Here is a 20,353-nt window from a genome sequence, read left to right as displayed (position 1 = left end):
TTAACCATAAAACCCGAGACTGTGAGCCATGTGGCAGAGCAGTTCTCCTGGGTCCCCTGACCCTGCTGCTCTCCACCCAGGTGCTCCCCCCGCGAAAAAGTCTCTTGCTTTGTCAGCACGTGTCTCTTCAGACAATTCATTTCCAAGTGTTAGACAAGAGCCCACTCTTGGTCCCTGGAAGGGGTCCCCCTTCCTACAACATACTTACGCATTATATGTACCATCCATTTACAAAACAAGCCTTCATGGGGTCCTTAAATCTTCTGCAGTTGCCTATGTGTGAATTTTTCCAGTAAGAAGGGACAAAATAATCACCAATTTTACAAGAGGCTTTCTGAACTGCAAATTGTTAAGAATGGAAATTAATGGATTTACAACAATCTGCTATGTGTGTAACTAAATCTAGTCATTAGATTCTTAAAACTGCATTGAGCAACTGAGGAGAACGGTTTCTTTCACACATCCAAAATGCAATTGGTTCCATAAATACAATATAAAATTATATCAATATCAAAGGCTGTTCTCTAATAAAATAATAAAATTCCTTAAATAGAAAATGACTAAAATAGGAAGGAATTCTGTAAGCACAAATGTGAATTACAAAAAATAGAAACATGTTTTCAAAATCTTAACAAGAAGGCTTCCCCAAGGTTTTTGCTGTTATTGATTTTTAAAATAATGAAATTAAATCAAAGAAACACATTAACATATGGATCAACAGGCTTATGAATACAAACAAGGAAAATATATCCATGTTATGAACTATAAAAATCATGTGTCAGTCAAATTAAATTACATTTTTAACTAAGCAGCAGCTGGTATTTTCAGAAACACATGAGGCAGAAATAAGACCTAAATCATTCAGTATGCATGTGCAAGGTTTCACATTCATAAAATGCAACTTCAAACATGTTGTCAGATGGAGGCAAAGAACTCAAAGATACATAAATAAAAAGTGGGCACAGTTAACAAACCTAAATTCTAAAACAGCCATCAACACTGAAAATTGCATGAAAAGGCCTTCTGAATTGAACTACAAATCTGCCTTTTTAAGGAAACTGATTAGGGAGCCATTAGCTCAAATTGTGGTAAATGTACTAGTTTACATCTAATCAACAAATTAGTTGCAATTAAATTACGTAGACCAGGTAGCACCTAACCAAGAGTTTTAAAGAAATATGGGACTGCTGGCTTGTTATTATAAATAGCCAGTATGCCAGAAGATAGCGGACTGCTAATGGAAGAGGCTTCAATGAGACATGTTCTAAAAGGAGCCCTGGGAATGACATAATAATTCATCTTATTTCCAGACTGGATGAATTGGTAAAACACTAATAAAAGAGGCATTGTAAGAAGAAAAAACTGATTGCACTGTCAAGATGTCCATAGTTCATTAATGACATAAATGTATACTAATCTATCCTTGTTCTCAAAAAGATAATAAAACCAAACTCCTGCTGCCTTAATGGAAATCACAATACTAGAAATCTAAATTTATGATATTTATATTTTAAAGTATTACCTTAAAAATTAACCAAAGATAATTTTTTCATGCATCTTAGTAAAAACATTAATTATCAGAAAACTAAGCCTGACATCATTGTGAAAAAAGAGATCTGAAAAATAACATTTAGAGCATTTTGAATGCCAGACTTTATGTTTCTTAAGGAACTACCTTGTTTATTGGTATATATCTCAAGCCTAGAAGAATCTCTCTCATGTAAATACTTGTTTAATCAAACTAAATTACAACTAAGATAACTATTACCCAGTCTTACCCAGAAAGATATATGCCACAAAAATGAAATTTCCTTATATTTATTGCTTAGTTCCCCCTTAAAAACATGCCAAAAATTTTACTTCAGTCATTGTGGATAAAAATTTTTCTAAAACATTTTCCATTTTCCTAGCTGTCTCAATTAAAAGACACCAAATGTGATTTGACTTTTTCCAGTGACTTGGGGATTATCATGAACATGCTTTACTGGACCCTAGCGGGTTTTTCTCCTTCATGTTAAGTGTCAATGTCACTTCCTCTCTCTCTGTGCTTAGACTACCAGTAGTCATTCTAACCTTGCTCCACCCTTATATTCTTTTCTATAATAGAGAAACAAAGAAGTAAACCTGATAAGAATTCTATGCTTTAAAAAAAAAATTAAGTACATAAGAAGTTCCAAGAAAAATCATCGGGAAAAGTATATGGTTTCAAAGCTGAAATTTTGTGACATTTATTATGGTGGTACAAAGGCATGTTTCCATCTCTTATTTTAGGTTATGTTCTGAGAGCGTTGACCTTTTGATAAACGGCATATTACAAATGTACATGTTTATTTATTATTTAGGCTTAAAGATAAGTTGTATTTATTTCATTAGAAAATTCTGGTGGTAGGGCTGGTAAAATCTGTGTTTGTATGCAAAGCCATACTTACCTGTTTCAAGTAGAACAGAAAACAGAAGCCAGAATCCTTGGAACTTTAAAAATTAATTAAAGATTTTATGTTATGTCCCAGTGGCAGCATTTTAAAGTCAATCTTAGTACATGGGAAAGCAATTTTTAAATATCGAGGGTATTGAAAACTGTAGGTAATAAAACAATTTAGTGGACCTGGGTGAACTTTTTTAATAAAAGGAAATTTCATTACCAGAGTATCATAGCTAATACAGGTAAGTACTGTTTCATGAAACTTTATTACAGGTCTTTGAATGTGGCTGTTTCTAATGAAGTTTTAATATTATATCTAGCACATGGTTAGTACTAAAGATTAAAACCAAAAATGATCCTTTTTTCTTAGTGACATTAAGAAAACCCAAATAAACCTTTATGTGTAGCTATTTCGAATGCTTGCTATTGATTTAAAGATGTTTTTCTTTAAAAAAAAAAACTTTTACTTTTATATAATGAACTATACCAGTTAAAATAAACTATATCAGTTAAAAGCTGTCTAGAATTTTACTTTTGAGAATTGCAATTTAAATTTAACAAAGGTATCCATAAAATATTCTCTAGTTACCTATGTATTGACTATATTAAAGTACAAATTAAAATGAAGGATCCAAGGATTCATAGTTTTGGATACTGATAGGATTCATATTCCAATCAAATCTTAATTATTTCTCATCCTAACACAGCAGAAGCTCCATTTTAACCCACCCACCACTGTTAATAAAGCTTTTTGGAAGAAACTGTTGTGCAACAAAAGGATACATCTAAACTTGCTATCAGCCTACTAGGAATTTCCAAGTAATGACAAGGATTCATACTGCACTTGAAAAACAACTGATGGGGCAATGAGAATGTGATGGTCAGCGCCACCCAGTGACAGATCTCTGACCATACTCCTCCCTTCACTGCCTACTCATTTTTATGTTCTAAGCACTATACTGTAAGCTCAGCACACAGAACTGCATAAAACATAAGTCCTACTCCCAAGAAGCTGAAGTGAGAAAAGATATACCCATGGTGTTTTTTTAGGCTAGAATCAAGCGAGAGAAAGAAAATATTACAGGGCAAAAAGAAAGAATCTATAGTAAAGAAATAGGAAATGCATAGTACTGCTGGCTGGGGTTTGCCCTGGCCTCAGCAAAGAATCTTTCCTATCACAAGCTTTTCAAACACAAGACAGAAAATGAGCAGCTTTAGTTAGCGATCACTTTGTGGTACACTTAACATCACTTCATTAAAACATTTGAAATTATTGTAAAAATATTCCAAATAGGAAGCTCCTTCATGAAAATAAGATATTAATACTAGTTTAACACAATCTGTAAATGAAATAAAATCTAAAAGATCTACCTAACAAAGTCTTCAATGAAGTCTGGTTAAAGTAATTAACAACATTAACTAATTAACATTAGTAACAGGTCTCTCTTAAGCTGAAGAGTACTCAGATATTTATTTTACTATTTAAATTGTACATACATACATTATGAATACTTTTTCTGTGAATGCTATGTTTTTTAAAACACAGAAGGTAAAAAGCCAAAACAAAAAAGCATAACACAGATACTGATGGTTTTGGAGCCTGGCCTCTTCTGTCCATCTTGGCTATACAGTGGGTTTCCGCACTTCCAGCAATCTGAAAACTGGAGGTTCACTTTACTGTCCAACCTCTATGGATCCTCTGCAAAAAATGTAGTATAGCTCTGCTTCTAAATCTTTCCAAATGCCAACTGAAAAAAATTCTCTGGAAAACTAATTTTCTTTTCTTTCAGAACTGGCAACAGAAAGCAACTGTAACTCAACCATCAGCCTGGGCACAAACTACCCTTTTTCCCAACTTGGATATCTAACACAGAAAAAAAGTTGTTTTCCCTATAAGGGAAAGAGATGAAGTAAAGAAATTAATGGAGGACTTAGAGAATAGAGATAATTTTCAAAACCTAGCTATGATCTTCTTTCATCTGAAGAACTAAGAAGAAATTAAGAAGTAAAATCTCTTTCTCAAATGATCAAAAGCAAGGCAGATGAGAATGGAATAGTAGAGAATTCAGAGTGTGAATATAAAAACTGTTAATTCTATCTATAGGATAAAAATTCCTGGAAACATTACAGTACAGTAGGGAATAATCAATTGTTGAAATAAGATCCAGAACTGTGGCAAGCAATCCTGCCAAGATTAAATCCAACATAATTCTTCCCTGCACGTTATTTTCGGATCACTACAGGCCATGTTGGGAAGAGCTACTCTATGGAAGACAGTATTAGACCCTAATGACGTTTTCACTCTCATTAATAGGAGTTCCATGACATAAGCCATCTTTCCCTCTTTAGATCCCATCTTTCTTCCTTAACTAGACATTCTTCAGTTAATGTGTATCTGAGTAATATGAATAACTTGATTTTGAAGCAAAACAATGTGTGTGGAATCTATGACAAAGGAGGTAAGAATATACAATGGAGAAAAGACAGTCTCATAAATAAATGGTGCTGGGAAAACTGGACAGCTACATGTAAAACAATGAGATTAGAACATTCCCTCATACCATATACTAAAATAAACTCAAAATGTATTTGAGACCTAAATTTAAGAACTGAAACCATAGAACTCCTAGAAGAGCACACAAGCAGAACACTCTTTGACATAAATCAGATCAATATTTTTTGGCTCTGTCTCCTAAGGCAAAAGAAATAAAAGCAAAAATAAACAAATGGGACTGAATTAAACTTAAGGCTTTTGTACAGCAAAGGAAATCACTGATAAAACAAAATGACAACTCACTGAGTGGGAGAAAATATTTGCAAATGATATGACTGATAAGGGGTTAATATCCAAAACATATGAACAGCTCATACAACTCAATATCAAAAACAAACAACCCAATTTAAAAGTGGGCAGAAGACATGAATAGACATTTTTCAAAGAAGACATACAGATGGCTAACAGGTACATGAGAGATGCTCAACACTGCTAATTATCAGGGAAATGCAAATGAAAACCACAATGAGATATCACCGAACACCTGTCAGAATGGCTATCATCAAAAAGCCTACAAATAACAAATGTTGACAAGGATGTGGAGAAAAGGGAACCCTCTGGCACTGTTGGTGGGAATGTAAATTGGTGCAGCCACTATGGAAAACACTATTGAGGTTCCTCAAAAAACTAAAAACAGAACTTCCATATGATCCAGCAATTCCACTCCTGGGAATATACCCAAAGAAAACGAAAACACTAATTTGAAAAGATACATGCATCCTGATGCTCACAGCAGCATTATTTATAATAGCCAAGGTATAGAAGCAACCTAAACGTCCGTCAATAGATGAATGGTTAAAGAAGATGCGGTATATAACTGAATATTATTCAGCCATAAAAAAGGATGAAATTCTGCCATTTGCAACAACATGGATGGACCAGGAAAGTATAAAGCTTAGTGAAATAAGTCAGACAGAGAAAGACAAATACTCTATGTTATCACTTATGCATGGAATCTAAGAAAATAAAACAAATGTATATAACAAAACAGACACAGATTCACAAATATAGAGAACAAACTAGTGGTTACCACTGGGGAGAGGGAAGGGGCAAGATAGGGGTATAGGATTAAAATAGGTAAGCAACAAAGATATATTGTACAGCACAGGGAAACAAAGCCAATGTTTTATAATAACATTAAATGAAGTATAATCCTTAAAAATTTTGAATCACTATGTTGTACACCTGAAACTAATATAATATTGTAAATCAATTATACTTCAAAAAAAAAAAAAAGAATGTGTGTTGAAGAGCTATGTAAATAAAGTTACTGGCATTACATTCTTTCATTAGGTTAGGGTAAAGTACATTTAATTTACTATTTTTCATCTTTATTATTCATTGAATGTTACTTTCCTAGTAAAAGAAGAGAATTTGCTTTGTTGTTTTAATACTGAATAAATCTGTATATAAAGGAATCTAATTATTAAAACACAGATATTTTTATCAAAGGGTGGAAGAAAGGAATAAATGAATAAATTAAAGAACTAGTAGCACAAAGCTGTTTGAACCATATACGGGTAGAAATGTTTCCATTCCACCCAGTGTCATTTAATTAGCGAAAACTTTGATACAGGATTCTGAAGTAGATTAGTAACAAATGCTATAAGTTACTTTGTAGAAATATAGGAAAGAGTAAGAAAATTTAAACAATGATATTAGATGACTTTGAGATATTTGAGAGTTTAATTTCTACTCAAGCTCACATCTACTTGCTTAATACCACTGAAGTAAAAGTGCAATTCTGAGAATACCATGTAATGTATCAGCCTGGAGGCCTGAGACAGAATAATGAAAGGTAAGTCTAGAAAGAAAAGCTGGATGCCTATTTTGTAGGATGATAAAATTTCACTCCAAAAATTTTACTCCTTGTTATTATGATAATAAAGTCACACAAATAATCCAAAAAATGTTTATGTTAACTTTTTAATTCTCATAAAAATTGGGACCTAGAGAAAAATGTTTGTGGGATAAATGAATATCTATATTTAGAAATACTTCCAAGAGCATTAAGTGAAATGAACGTGAAGCCAATAAAAGGTTCCAATAATACTGTTTATTCCCTAATCCAGTTAAATTTAATTGTAAGCCCTTAGGATTTTCTAAATTAGTTCATTCAGCAAATATTTATTAATCATCTACCAAGGGCCATACAATGTACTAAGCATTTGAGTTGTAGAATCTAAAACACTATCTTTTCCCTCACAGAGACTGACATGGGATTAAATAAGTAATATATAAAAGAAGAAGTGATCTATTCTGCCTTGAAGAAAATCAGGGAAGGTTTCAGATAGGAGATGAAACTTCATCTTAGACCTAAAACAAAGTCAGATTTCCCAGACAGACAAGCAGAGGGAAGATATTCCAGATGAAGGACATGGTAGAAACCAAGACAGATGGGGAGAGACTGCTCAGCACATATGGGGATTTGTAAAGTCTTGACGATTAAGGTAAGGGGGCAGGCAAAGTACAGATGTGACTTTAGACAGAGACAGAAGTCAGGTCAAGTAGGGGTTTGTACCCCAGCTAAGTTTTGTAAAAGTCACATTCCAATAGAAAATGAGTACCAATATCTTCCTTATCATCTTTAATCCAAATGTAACTCCATCTAAGCCCCCCCACCCAAAAATGCAGAGGGAACAATATCTAAGTCCTTTCAGCCTCCTGCAGCTATATTTTTCAAAAATAATCTAGAAAATGGTAACATAGAAGTAAAGAGGTCAGTTTGAAATGTTAGTGAGTCACATTGATTAAAGAAAAGGGTCAATTTGCAGATAGTCATACAAAGAGATTATTGAAATGATTACTCAACAGCACATTTACTCTAAAAAGTAATCTCACATGGGTTGAATTTTTAAGATCAGAGTATCATAATTTTGATCAAAATTTTATACCTTAGGTAACTTAGAGCCAGATTTAACATCATGTGGCTTTGTCTCTCCTACCAACATGTGGAACTGTAACCAAATATATCGCTCTTTAAAAAATAACTTTCGCTTGTTGATTGCAAAATACAGTTCTATAAACAAAACCCATATACATATATATATATATATATAAATGTTAATTTTATTGCAGAAGTTTGGAGATTATAATGATAGCATTTAATTTAAGTTTGAGTCTGTGTTGGACAAATATGCACTATGCTTTTCAAGTGATTGGAAAATCAGTTTTATTTGCCTCCTTTTTTGACAGTGGTTTGATTTTTGTTTGTTTGTTTAAGTAAAAATCACTAAACTTGTGCAATGGTAGCATGGAAATTACCTGAGGTGTCTTGTATGATTGTGCTTTGGCCAGGGTGGACGTAGCTTAAATTATAAAAACTAAAGATTAAAGAAAAAGGAAGTATAAGTTCATGTTGCCTATTTAGAAGAGAACTTTCATTCTTCATAACTATATAACATTATAATGCCACTGATTCATAAGGGGTTTAAATTAATTCTGTGGTGTAGGACACCAGCATTATTAGTGTTCATTTTGTATCTCTAACGTTCTTGGTCCTATTGAAACATTTCAGTATACAAAAATACTGCAGTATTAATACCCAAGAGAAAAACCATCATAATGTGTATGCTGGTCATTAAGATCAGTGTGGTACAATTTTTAAAAATAAACTATCATACCCTTCAAAAAAAAATCACTAGAGCATAAAGTGGTAATAAAACTCAGAAGAAGTACATGCATTGCACCATTTCTGTTTACCAAGCTTCCCTTGAGTTCAGTTAAAATAAAGTAAATTGACTATTTGAAGAAGTTGTTGACTTAGCATTAAAACCATAAGGTAGAAATATCTTGGACTGCAATGACAGATTTCTGATAACTAATGTTTATTTCGCTATAAACACAGAACTCTGTATAGTTTAGAAAAGTTCTATTTTAAGTGATTATTTTAATGTTCTTGAAATAACCAGGTATTTTTACAAAATTTTAAAAAATTTTATTTCCCACTGGGATGCCAATTCAAGTCTTCTGAGAACTCTCTGCCTCAGAATGCTACGAAGTCATTTTTCTAACTAAAAGATTTAATGAAGCCTTGACTTATTTACCAAAGAGCCAGCAATGTTTTCTTGATTTCAAATACTCACCAAAAACTAACATTTCCAAACAATTATATTTTGTCACAGTGAAGAACAACTGTACAAAGATAAACAAGATAACATTGTTTTGCTTCTCCTCTAAAGCCAGAGGTCCCCAGCCTTTTTGGCACCAGGGACCAGTTTCGTGGAAGACAATTTTTCCATGGCTGGGGAAAGGAGGGGTGGAGGGGGCTCAGGCGGTAATGCCAGCGATGATTCAGGTGGTAATGCGAGCGATGGGGAGCGAGCGGCAGATGAAGCTTCACTCCCTCGCCCTCTGATCACCTCTTGCTGTGCGGCCCAGTTCCTAACAGGCCTCGGACCCTGTCCACGGCCCAGGGGTTGGGGACCCCTGCTCTAAAGAGCTGTATTTTTCAGAAGATACAGTTTTTGTCAGTGTGAGTAAAAGTAACTGTTTTCAGATTAAGCAGCTGGCATGTAATCAACAGTTCTTACTGGCCTTCTGAACATTCCACATATCCAAATACTGACCCTGAGTATGAGTTTTGCTGTATCTCTCCAAGGCAAGACAGATTAAAAGGCTCAAATGTGCTTCTCTTGACAAAAGATAAAAAAATTAAACAGTACTCTATCTTAAAATGTTACAAATGATTCAATTTCCTATCCTCCAAAAACTGTTAATTGCATTTCAGCTGTATTATTGGCTACCTTGAGTCACAAACCACTTGGGATAGTTTGTACATAGAAATCTGCCATTTCCTTTATTGTAACACACAACTTTCACTTCATCATTTACTTCTAAGAAAGAATAAGAGAAGTCTAGGTTTCTTTAATTACAGCATAATATTCGTCTTCCAAAAAATCAAAAGAATTATGAAAAGTAAACCCTGAAATGTCCATCACCATTAATCATTTGAAATATCTTGATACAATTTTATTTCTTACTTCTTTTCTCTTCTGCTATCTACAACGGAAAGAGTTCCCTTCTCCAAGGAAAGCTCTGTAAAATAGAGCCAATTCTCATTTGTCTGAGATAATCTGGGTATCACTTTGGATAGCAGGCATGACAAAAAAACAACCTTGCAACTACTCTCAACTGTAGCACACAGTATGGTGCTGAATTAAGCTTTTCTCAGTACTCAGTCCCAGGATGCTACATCAGGAATAAGAAAATGAGCTGTTTTCTTAAGTCAGTGTGTTCACATAAAATTGTGGCTAAATACATGAATGAACCACTACTGATTATCTACAAAGAGCTATTTATTTGCAATTCAGAAGAGAAGTACCATACATAAATTGTAAACAATTAGGTTCTGTAACATACTTAATACAAAACTTAATCATCAATTTAGAAGCCCAAAAAATACAGTCATAGATTTCTGATCTGAAGATTATAGCTAATAAAGCTAAGAGCCAGTCCACCAGTGACCACCCTTAGAAAGGAAATCTTCTTTGGGATGAGACTCCAGATGTTTCTCCAGTAATCATGATGAATGTATCCTTATCCATTCACCCTACCTTGATAGGTGATCCATAATTCTTATCCTTGTATATTTATGAAACTTATTTTTTATACATTACACACTGGCATGATTAAACTGTCCTTTATAAGCTAAATTAAAAATTTTACACATCAACTGACATGAGTTACTATATCACAGGGTGACTTATCAGCCAATGATTTAGTTTCTGAAAGGTTAGAACTAAATTTATGTCTCAATTTGACTAGGCTAAGAGATGTCCAGATAGCTGGTAAAATACTATTTGGGGGTGTGTCTGTGAGGGGGTTTTTGGAAGGGACTGGTATTTCATTCAGTAGACTGAGTAAAGAAGACCCACCCTCACCAACGTGAGCGGGCATCATCAAATTCCTTGAGGTTCCAAACAGAACAAAACGTGAAGGGAGGGCAAATTCCCTCTCTCTCTTCTTGACATCCACCTTCTCCCGCCCTTGGACATCAGAGCTCTTGGTTGTTGGGCCTCAGGACTCCAGGACTTAACACCATCAGATACCCCGGTTCTCAGGCCTTCAGACTCTAACTGAATTATACCACTGGCTTTCCTGATTCTCCAGCTTGCAGACAGTAGATTATGGGACTCCTCAGCCTAATACAGTCAGCATCTTTGCCATCTTTACCCTTATTCTATTTTATACCAGTAATGAAAAAAAATCAATAAAACATTAATGGCTAATACCTACTGCCTACTTACTGTATGCAAGGCATTGTTTGATAAGCACTTAACAGTGATTATTTCATTTGATCCTCATAACAATCCTCTGATGTAGGGAACATTTAAAATTCTATTTTACGGATAAAGAAATTGAGGCACACAGAGATAAAACAACTTGCCTAAGATCACACTGCTAATAAATGATAAAGATGGGATTCAAATGTATGCAGCCTGTTTCCAGACCTTGATTAAAACCAATATGTCTCCCTTGTAAATTAATGTCTCGTAAACGTAATATAACTGAGACAAAGACAGAAATCATTAGGAACAACATGAGTATGAAATCTTTAGCCTTAAATGGCTATAACAGACCGTGTTGTATATTTGTGAAGGAAAAATAACAAAGTTAAAGAATATGTACAGAATAGAACTTTATCCATTAAGACTATGTCTACATGGTGAGTTATAATAAGAAAAATTTTAACATTTTCCCTTCTAAGATGAGAATCCTCAATCTAAACATTTTTACATATTTTTTACATGTACATACTTTTAAAGAATGCAATATACATGTAAGTAGAAGGCTTACTACACTACATAGTTTGATTTAACAAACCTTTATTGCTCTCCTACTATGCACTATGATACAAATTAGATATTTAAATATAATTCAAACATGAACTCTAAACACAATAAGCTTGCATATAAGTGAAATATATAGAATAAAAAATAATACTGTGATAAAGAGATATAAAGGAGGTATTTACAAAGTGGAGGGTGGCACGTTGAACTGGAATCATTCATTCTGCCAGAGAGAGGGTAGAAAGAAAAGTAAGGCTTCCAGAAGAGGTAACTTTCTCAGCTAGCACTTAAATGATGAAACAGTCAGAAATATAGGTGATAAAGGTCATCTTGGACAGAGGTCTTGGACAGAGAAAATAACGTGTGTAAAGGCACAAAGACACAGCAAGTTGAGAGATTTCAGTAGGTGCTACGGCTACAGCATAAAATTCAAGGCAGGAAGTGGAAAGAGATGAGCTGGAGTAATAGCTAAATCAGGAAACTCCATTAGAAGTACTCAGACTCATGATGAGGATCCACTGAAGGGATAAGAGGACAAACAAACCCTCCTATTCATTCCTGGGTTGGGTTTTCACCCTCAAAAATAAATATTCAATGACAGTATTTCCCTAAATTTTACAGTGAACCACCTCCCTTCCCCACCTAAAAGAAGAAAGTTATTATAAAAAAAAAAAGAGATATATTCTAGTTTCTAGTTACCGAAGACTGGACTGAGACAAAAATTACATACCTTAATGATGCAATAAACCTTGAAATCAGCAGAATTAGCTTACTTTTAGTTTCTCAGTGGCACGAAATTAATGAAATATTACAATAATATTTCATTTTTGTTGGAACAACCTGTAATTATCATACTTTAGTTCTGGATCAAATCTTAAAATGGTTTAAATTCAAAAGACATAACAACCCTGAAGAGAAGGAAATCTAATACATTTGACTTCAAGCTCTATTTTCCCATTTAAAGGCAATTGAGAGTTTAAGTTTGGAATTAATATACAATAGTAACAATACTTATTATTTACAAAGTGCTCTACATTTTCAAACCCGTTCACGGTTACTACTTTATTCATTTAATAAGTTTATTATGGAGGTCTCATTTCTTTCATGAAATGAAAGGAGCAGAGACAGAACTTCAGGCACAGCAGGAGTCAGGGCAGCCTTTCTTACTTAATAGACAAATCATCTAAGATCAAGCATGGAAGGTACATGAAATAATATCCCACATCTGTTCTCTAAGATACATGAGAGACACTCAGGTTTGAGATAGTCAGGTAAAAGTAACAGGCCTCAATCTGGCTCTCTTAACAAGGCCAATCCGAAAACAGAATTGTAAAGACAGTACTAAAAGTAACAACAACAAAAAAAAACCCAAAACTAAAACCCCATACCTTTAGAGCAGCACTGATGATAGTGAGGGAAGTTCTATGGCAAACTTTGTTCTACTATCTGAAATGCCAGCTTAACCCACTCCATGGAGACAAACTTTATACAAGTGACAGCATCAGCTTATTACAAGAGAGAAATCCCAATATCAACAAAGATACAGATACAGATGTAGTAGTTATACTGGAAGGGTGAAGGCATGAAACTATAGATTAACATTTCCATTCCTAGGTTAGATCAAGCAAGACCACTATTAAACCACAGTTCAAGATGCCCAACCATCACGTGAAAATTCTTAGAACCAATAGTAATTATTCATGTCCTAGTCAATTTATTTATTTTCAGTCTTACTAAAACTGCGAATCATAAAACTGATGGTGTCTTCCTCTTTGTACTGGCAGCTAAAAGCTTAGAGTAAATTTTATAGCAAATGAATAAGAATTAAGTAAACTCACTGCTGCCTTTCTTGCCTTCACCATCTCCTCATTTTCTTTTTGTCCTTACTGTTTATTTTTTTTAATCTGAATGAATTGTGTAAACTTTCTTAAAGGCCTTCTGAAACAAGGGAGTATTTAAACTAGCTAACAAAACAAAGAGTTAACAGAAAAATGAAAAAAGAAACATTACCTTTTCATCAAAATTACAATCAAGTCTTCTAATTAACACGATGAAAGTGCCAGATGAATTGTCTCTTAGTGGCGGAGGCACTATGGGTTCACAGGCATTCTCTGGTTTTGAGTTAATCAAAAAGCCCTAAAAAAAGAATGAGCAGTAAGTTTTCTCTCTGTTAAACTCAAAAAAATGAATTCAACTTACTTCTATAAACACCTTTTGAATCTGTTCCATGTGTTTTGCATTATGCTAGATGAATTATCTGGCAACTACAACAGTTCCTACCCTCCAATTGCTCACAATCCCAGAACTTCTAAAGCAGTATTTGGCTTCCTAAGCATTTTGCTTTTTTTTTTTTAAGTAAGTTCCATTTTTACTATTAAAGTTAAAAAAAAAAAAAATCACACATAAGCCCATCACCCCAGAGACAACCACTGTTAGCATGCTGGTATATTTTCCAACAATGACTGACATTTCTAAACCAAGCAAACACTTCTTAAAAATTAACTTTTAAATTTCTTTCCTCAAATAATGAAAATGCACAGCATTTCTAGGAATTTATTACATAGAAACACTAGCCTGGGTATATAAAGGTATATGTAGAAAGATGTCCCCTGCTACATCATTTTTAATAGCAAAAACTGGAAATCATGCACATCGATAAGACAGCTATTTAAAAAATTATAGTGTATTCATACAATAGGAAAATAATAGAATCATTAAAAAGAATAAGATAAATCCTTACATACTAAACTGAAAAGACATCCACAAGATAACTACTAATTTAAAATGAAATAGCAAGCTGCTTTCCCTGAGATATAGGATGGTTTGACATCTGAAAATGTATTAATAGTTTAAAACAGAAAAACCAAATGACGATCTCAATAGGTGTAAAACACTGAATAAACACATAAAAAGATGATCAAAATCATTAAATTCATTTATAAGGAGGAGTGAGCAATTAAAGTTATGACCCAGTGCCCAACAATAGTCCTGTATGGCACATGAATTGGTCACACCAGCCGTCTATTCCACAGGATTTGGCAATTTTGGCAAGTTGCACTGCTTGGCTTGTGATAGGGAATGCTTTTGCACATGTTTCAGGAATAAAATGCAGCATACCTTCACTTACTCAAAGAATAGCTCCCATTCTTGATTCCATAAAGTGCTTGGTTTTTACTTTGCAAGGAAATAGAACTGTGGTTATCCTTCCAATACTGAATATTTGCTTCACTCATATTAAATTTACTCCCTGCTGCCTTTTCTGTGCCTTTCTGCACACAAACTAACTTTTTGCCTTAAAGCCAAGTCACATAGTGCAGTTCTTTTCAAGACACTTATAACATCAATTAAACTCAAGCAATGTAGTACCAACAAGGTATATAACTCAACTGAAGTGAAGACAATACGAACAGCTATGACCAAATTTCCCACGTCCGGGAGATGACAGCTCCATCGTGACTGCCACCTAGCGGATAGCTAGGGAAAGACACATCCCAATTTCAGATATGTTAAAATATGGGATAATAAAATGCATCTTAGAATCAATAAATTTATGGTATGTATAGACACAAAAAAGGGTCTACAAGTGGAACTAGAAAAAGCTTTTTGTTTTTTAATCATTTCTGTATTGATGAATCTGTTACGACAAGCATGTATTATTTTTAGACATAAGAAAATTCATGAAAATTAAATACACATAAGCTAAAAGTTAAAAAAAAAAACAATTTGCATTAATGGAAATTGAAGCCTAAAAAAAACAGGTCTTTTTTTTTTTTTTCCTGGCCACGCCGCACAGCTTATAGGATCTCAGTTCCCCGAGCAGGGATCAAACCCGCACCCTTGGCAGTTGAAAGCGCAGAGTCCTAACCACTGGATCGCCAGGGAATTCCCAAAAACAGGTCTTAAATTCTTAAATAGTATCTTTCCTGTGGACTATGCTAAAAAAAATAACTTGATAAAACAGCCTACTAATTCCTATCCTTCCCCCAGATGTAAGTCACTTAAAACTGCAAATTTACTTTGTTTCATCCACAGAGTCTACAGGGTAGTGTAATGGGTTTTGCCAATTAATTTGGCAGAACTCTCTGGTCCCTTAAATAAGAGTGACCAAGAAGGTGCTGCCTTAAGCCAGGTCCACATGCCTCATGCCACCCTCCAGGGCCAATCCTTTTTATTAAAAAGGAATTAAAAAGGAGTTTTATTAATCCTTTTTATTAAAAGGATGCTTGCTCTGCGATCAAGGATCCTCCTCATCCCTATTTACTGACGGGCGATTTATGCCAATATGCAGGAAGCCCAAGAAAACTACCAATGTCCAGGAGACTCAGAAAGGATGCCCATCTTTCTGCCCTTTGTTGTTATAATTCTCTGATGATTAAACAAGGATGCTGGGGACTTCCCTGGTGGTCCAGTGGCTCAGGCTCTGCGTTCCCAATGCAGGGGGCCTGGGTTCGACCCCTGGTCAGGGAACTAGCTCCCACATGCTGCAACTAAATTTCCCGCTTGCTGCAACTAAGACCCGGAGTAGCCAAATAAATAAAAAAATATTAAAGTGTTTAAAAACATAATAAATAAAATAAACATAACAGATAAATAGGGGTACTAGGAAATTAAGAAAAAAACCCAGCTCATCTAAATTAAGAATTCATCTGTGACTATTAGATTTCCACAACTGTATTTAATTATGTTCAAATCAAACTTACTAAAAAATAAACAAAACAAGGATGCTGGACAAAAATAGTGTATGCAGACTGGCACCTCAATATCATCGAATGTATAATGCAATAGGTTTGTGGTATATATATTTGGGGACTTTTTTAAAACTTTTATGACTATACATGAAGCAAAGTACACAAAATATAATTTTTCAGCTTGATGAGTTTTCCCAAACTGAACACACCTGTATCAGGAAACAGAATATTAACAGCACTGCAGGAGTTCCATTCATCCTCCCTGCCAGTCACTACTCCCCCACCCTATCAGCAATGTCACTACATGGACTTCTAACAGCTTAAATTAGATTTTGCCTAATTTTATAACTGACATAAACAGAACCAGACATACAGCAAATTCTCTTTTAGACTTCTTTCTCTCAATACTGTATTTGTGAGAATCATTCCTACTATTCAGCAACCATACTGTGGAGATATACTTGGCAGATCTTTCATTTTCATTTCTCTATAGTATTACATTGTGTGAATATACCAAAATTTATTCTACTGTTGGTGAGCATTTGGGTAATTTCTAGTAGGCACTATTACAAATAGTGCTGTTATAAACTTTCCAGTACAAGTCTTTTCATGAACATATGCACGATGTTTACGTACACAGAAGGAGACCCATAGGATATCAAGCTGGATCATAGAGTATCAACCTTTAGTAAATACCACCAAGCAGTTTTCCAAAGTGGTTTGGGTTACCACTTTTTAACTGGAATATTCAAATAATCTAAACTTAAAAATCATACTGAATATAATTTTGCTTTAATGCTTCCAAAGTATTTAGAACTGTGAAACTGCAGGGTAAACGTTATGAAAAAATTACTCTTGTTGAAAAATTACACTAGTTAATGAAGTCATAAAGAGATAGATCATTCAATAAAGTTGGCTTTATTTAAAAGACTGTTTCAGGCTGAAAAGCCTTAGACTTTCGTCCCTTCAGTTTGAACTGAATGGCAAACTATACAATGAATAAAATTAAGATGAGTATATGCAGTGATAATGTCAACAAAAATGCTGAAAGCAAGGCAGCAGTGCCTTTTTCCCTTTGTAAGAATATAAAAGTAAAGGCAGGGAGAGAAAAGTGGTAAGTTGTTTTGTTAGTGGATACCTGAAGTTATTAATAATTAATAACTGCAGCAACAGCAAGCAGTTAACATTTGTTGAGCCATAGCACTTAGCACTGTGTGTCAGGCACTATGCCCTTTAGATGCTCTAATTCAGTTAATCTTTGCAATAATCCTATGAGGTAACTACTATTGTTATCATCCCTATTTTAAAGAGGAGGAAACTAAATCTCAAAAGAGTTAGGTAACTTGCCTAAAGTTATACATAGCAGGCATGTAATCCCAGGAAGTCTAACTCCAGACCCTACATTCTCAACCACTATGCTACACTGCCTCTGCCAGACCAAAAAAAAACACAGGTGAAGAACAAAATGGGCAACAAGAAGAGAAATGGACATTTACAAAAATGAACAAACCAAAATGTTAGTCTAAAAGGCAGTTAAGGTTGATTCCAAAATTTGATACAAATATTTCAAATGATAAGTTGTTAATGGAACCTGTCATAATTTTTACATTCAAACATAGACCAAAAAGAGTTACACTGATCAATCAGACTTTATCAGCTAACATTCTCCTAATGTGTGACAGATTAATTTGTTTATATCAACAACTTTCTAGGATGTTAAAAAATAGCCACTGCCCTTTTCTCTAATGCTTCGTTAGATCATTCTTCTAAAATCTACCAGTAACTTTCACGTACAGGCCACATTTAATTCTTTTTTCACAAATAGTTGGAGATTACTCTCCTCTTATGCAATAAAACATCCTTACCATTCATTACTCATTATTTTAAGCTCCTTTAACATTCTGCTCTGAATACACTTGTCTCATTTCATGTGGGATCTGTTTAAGTACTAGGATGGATAAATAAGAACTGAGTCCCCACTCAAGTAATTAATATCTGCAAAGAACTAACAGATCCAATTAAGACAAGAGAAAACAAAGTAAAAACAACATGCAGCACAAATGCACAGAACAGAGAAAATTATTCTATGTGAGGCAGTAACAGAAAAGGTGATGTTTGACTTGGTTCTTAAACTTTACTATACTTCACTATGGTGCCAAAAACTAAATATACGACTGTAAGTGATCTGACCAATGTAACAACACAGAGGAACTATCACACTTTAACTGTTCTAGATATTATATGTCTATTGATGCACTGTAAAACTAAATTAGGGGCTTCCCTGGTGGCGCAGTGGTTGAGAATCTGCCTGCCAATGCAGGGAACACGGGTTCGAGCCCTGGTCTGGGAAGATCCCACATGCCGCGGAGCAACTAATCCCGTGAGCCACAACTACTGAGCCTGTGCGTCTGGAGCCTGTGCTCTGCAACAAGAGAGGCCGCGACAGTGAGAGGCCCGCGCACCGCGATGAAGAGTGGCCCCCATTCGCCGCAACTAGAGGAAGCCCTCGCAGAGAAAACAAAGACCCAACACAGCCAAAAATAAATAAGTTAATTAATTTTTAAAAAACCCAAAAAAAAAACTAAATTAGGTTTCTAGTGAACACATTACAGTCATTTCAACAAATTTTTGACATGTTGCTACTAAGCTATATTTCTCCTCTTTCCAGTACCTATCTTTTAAGACTCGAGGGCAAGGGACTTCCCTGGTGGCTCAGTGGTTAAGAATCCGCCTGCCAATGCAGGGGACACGGGTTCGAGCCCTGGTCCGGGAAGATCCCTCATGCCGTGGAGCAACTAAGCCCGTGCGCCACAACTACTGAGCCCGCGCACCACAGAACCCGTGCTCCGCAACAAGAGAAGCCACCGCAATGAGAAGCCTGCGTACCGCAATGAAGAGTAGCCTCCACTCGCCGCAACTAGAGAAAGCCCGCTCCCAGCAACGAAGACCCGACACAGCCAAAAATTAATTAATTAATTAATTTAAATTTAAAGAAAAAGACTCGAGGACAAAACATTAGTATATTAACCATTCCAAGCTTCAGGACATCTGCCAATTTGATAGCCAAACCTTGCATGTCTTTCTGTACATCACTGAAAGTTATATACTAATTAAAAGTTAAGGCTTTAACTGGATTAAAAGGAAACGTTTTTAAAATCCTCCTCACAAATTAGATATTACATCTATAGCATTATTCAGAGCAGTAACTAAATATCCTTCATCTCAAAGTTACATCTCACTTTGTACACTCTGCTAGAATTCTCCCCAATAACCTTTTCTGGTTACATATTTTATCAGTGACTTAGATTTTAGATTTAGTAAAATCTGATTAAAAGATGTCATAAAAATATAATAACTAAAAATGTTAAAAGAATATTTAAAAGTGCTAAGTCAGCAATGTAGTAGTTTAGACCAAATTTTTTTTTTTTTTTTTTTGGCTGCCTTGGGTCTTCGTTGCTCCACGCGGGCTTTCTCTAGTTGCGGTGAGTGGGGGCTACACTTCGTTGCTATGCACGGGCTTCTCATTGCGGTGGCTTTTCTCTAGGCATGCGGGCTACAGTAGTTGTGGTTCGCGGGCTCTAGAGCGTGGGCTCAGTAGTTGTGGTGCACGGGCTTAGTTGCTCCGCGGCATGTGGGATCTTCCCAGACCAGGGCCCGAACCCGTGTCCCCTGCATTGGCAGGCGGATTCTTAACCACTGCACCACCAGGGAAGTCCCGAGACCAACTATTTTTAAAACATTATTTCTGAAAAAGCTCACAAGCATTAGAAACAAAATTTAACTCATTTTAATATTCTAAAACTGTCAAAGTTTTAATTAAAAAAAGTCCCAGACTACTATACTTGTTTATTAATTGCACTGAGATTAAAAGTGAACAAAAAAAAGAAAGCATATTTAC

General features: G+C 34.9%; 1 protein-coding gene across 3 annotated transcripts in view; it reads right to left on the bottom strand.

Annotated features, from left to right (window-relative positions):
• The window catches only part of RNF13 (ring finger protein 13), a 182,064-nt gene that overhangs the window by 61,430 nt on the left and 100,281 nt on the right, over positions 1–20,353 (bottom strand). For all 3 annotated transcript variants that reach the window (XM_057546016.1, XM_007188123.3, XM_028167971.2), the window contains one exon: positions 13,778–13,903. In XM_057546016.1, the coding sequence (XP_057401999.1) occupies positions 13,778–13,903 (126 nt within the window). Of the gene's footprint in view, positions 1–13,777; positions 13,904–20,353 lie in introns of those variants that run through there.

This window comes from Balaenoptera acutorostrata, chromosome 4 (assembly GCF_949987535.1).
Source record: "Balaenoptera acutorostrata chromosome 4, mBalAcu1.1, whole genome shotgun sequence".
NCBI lineage: Eukaryota > Metazoa > Chordata > Mammalia > Artiodactyla > Balaenopteridae > Balaenoptera > Balaenoptera acutorostrata.
Note: the sequence above shows the minus strand (reverse complement) of the source record. Positions and strands in the feature narration are given on the sequence as shown.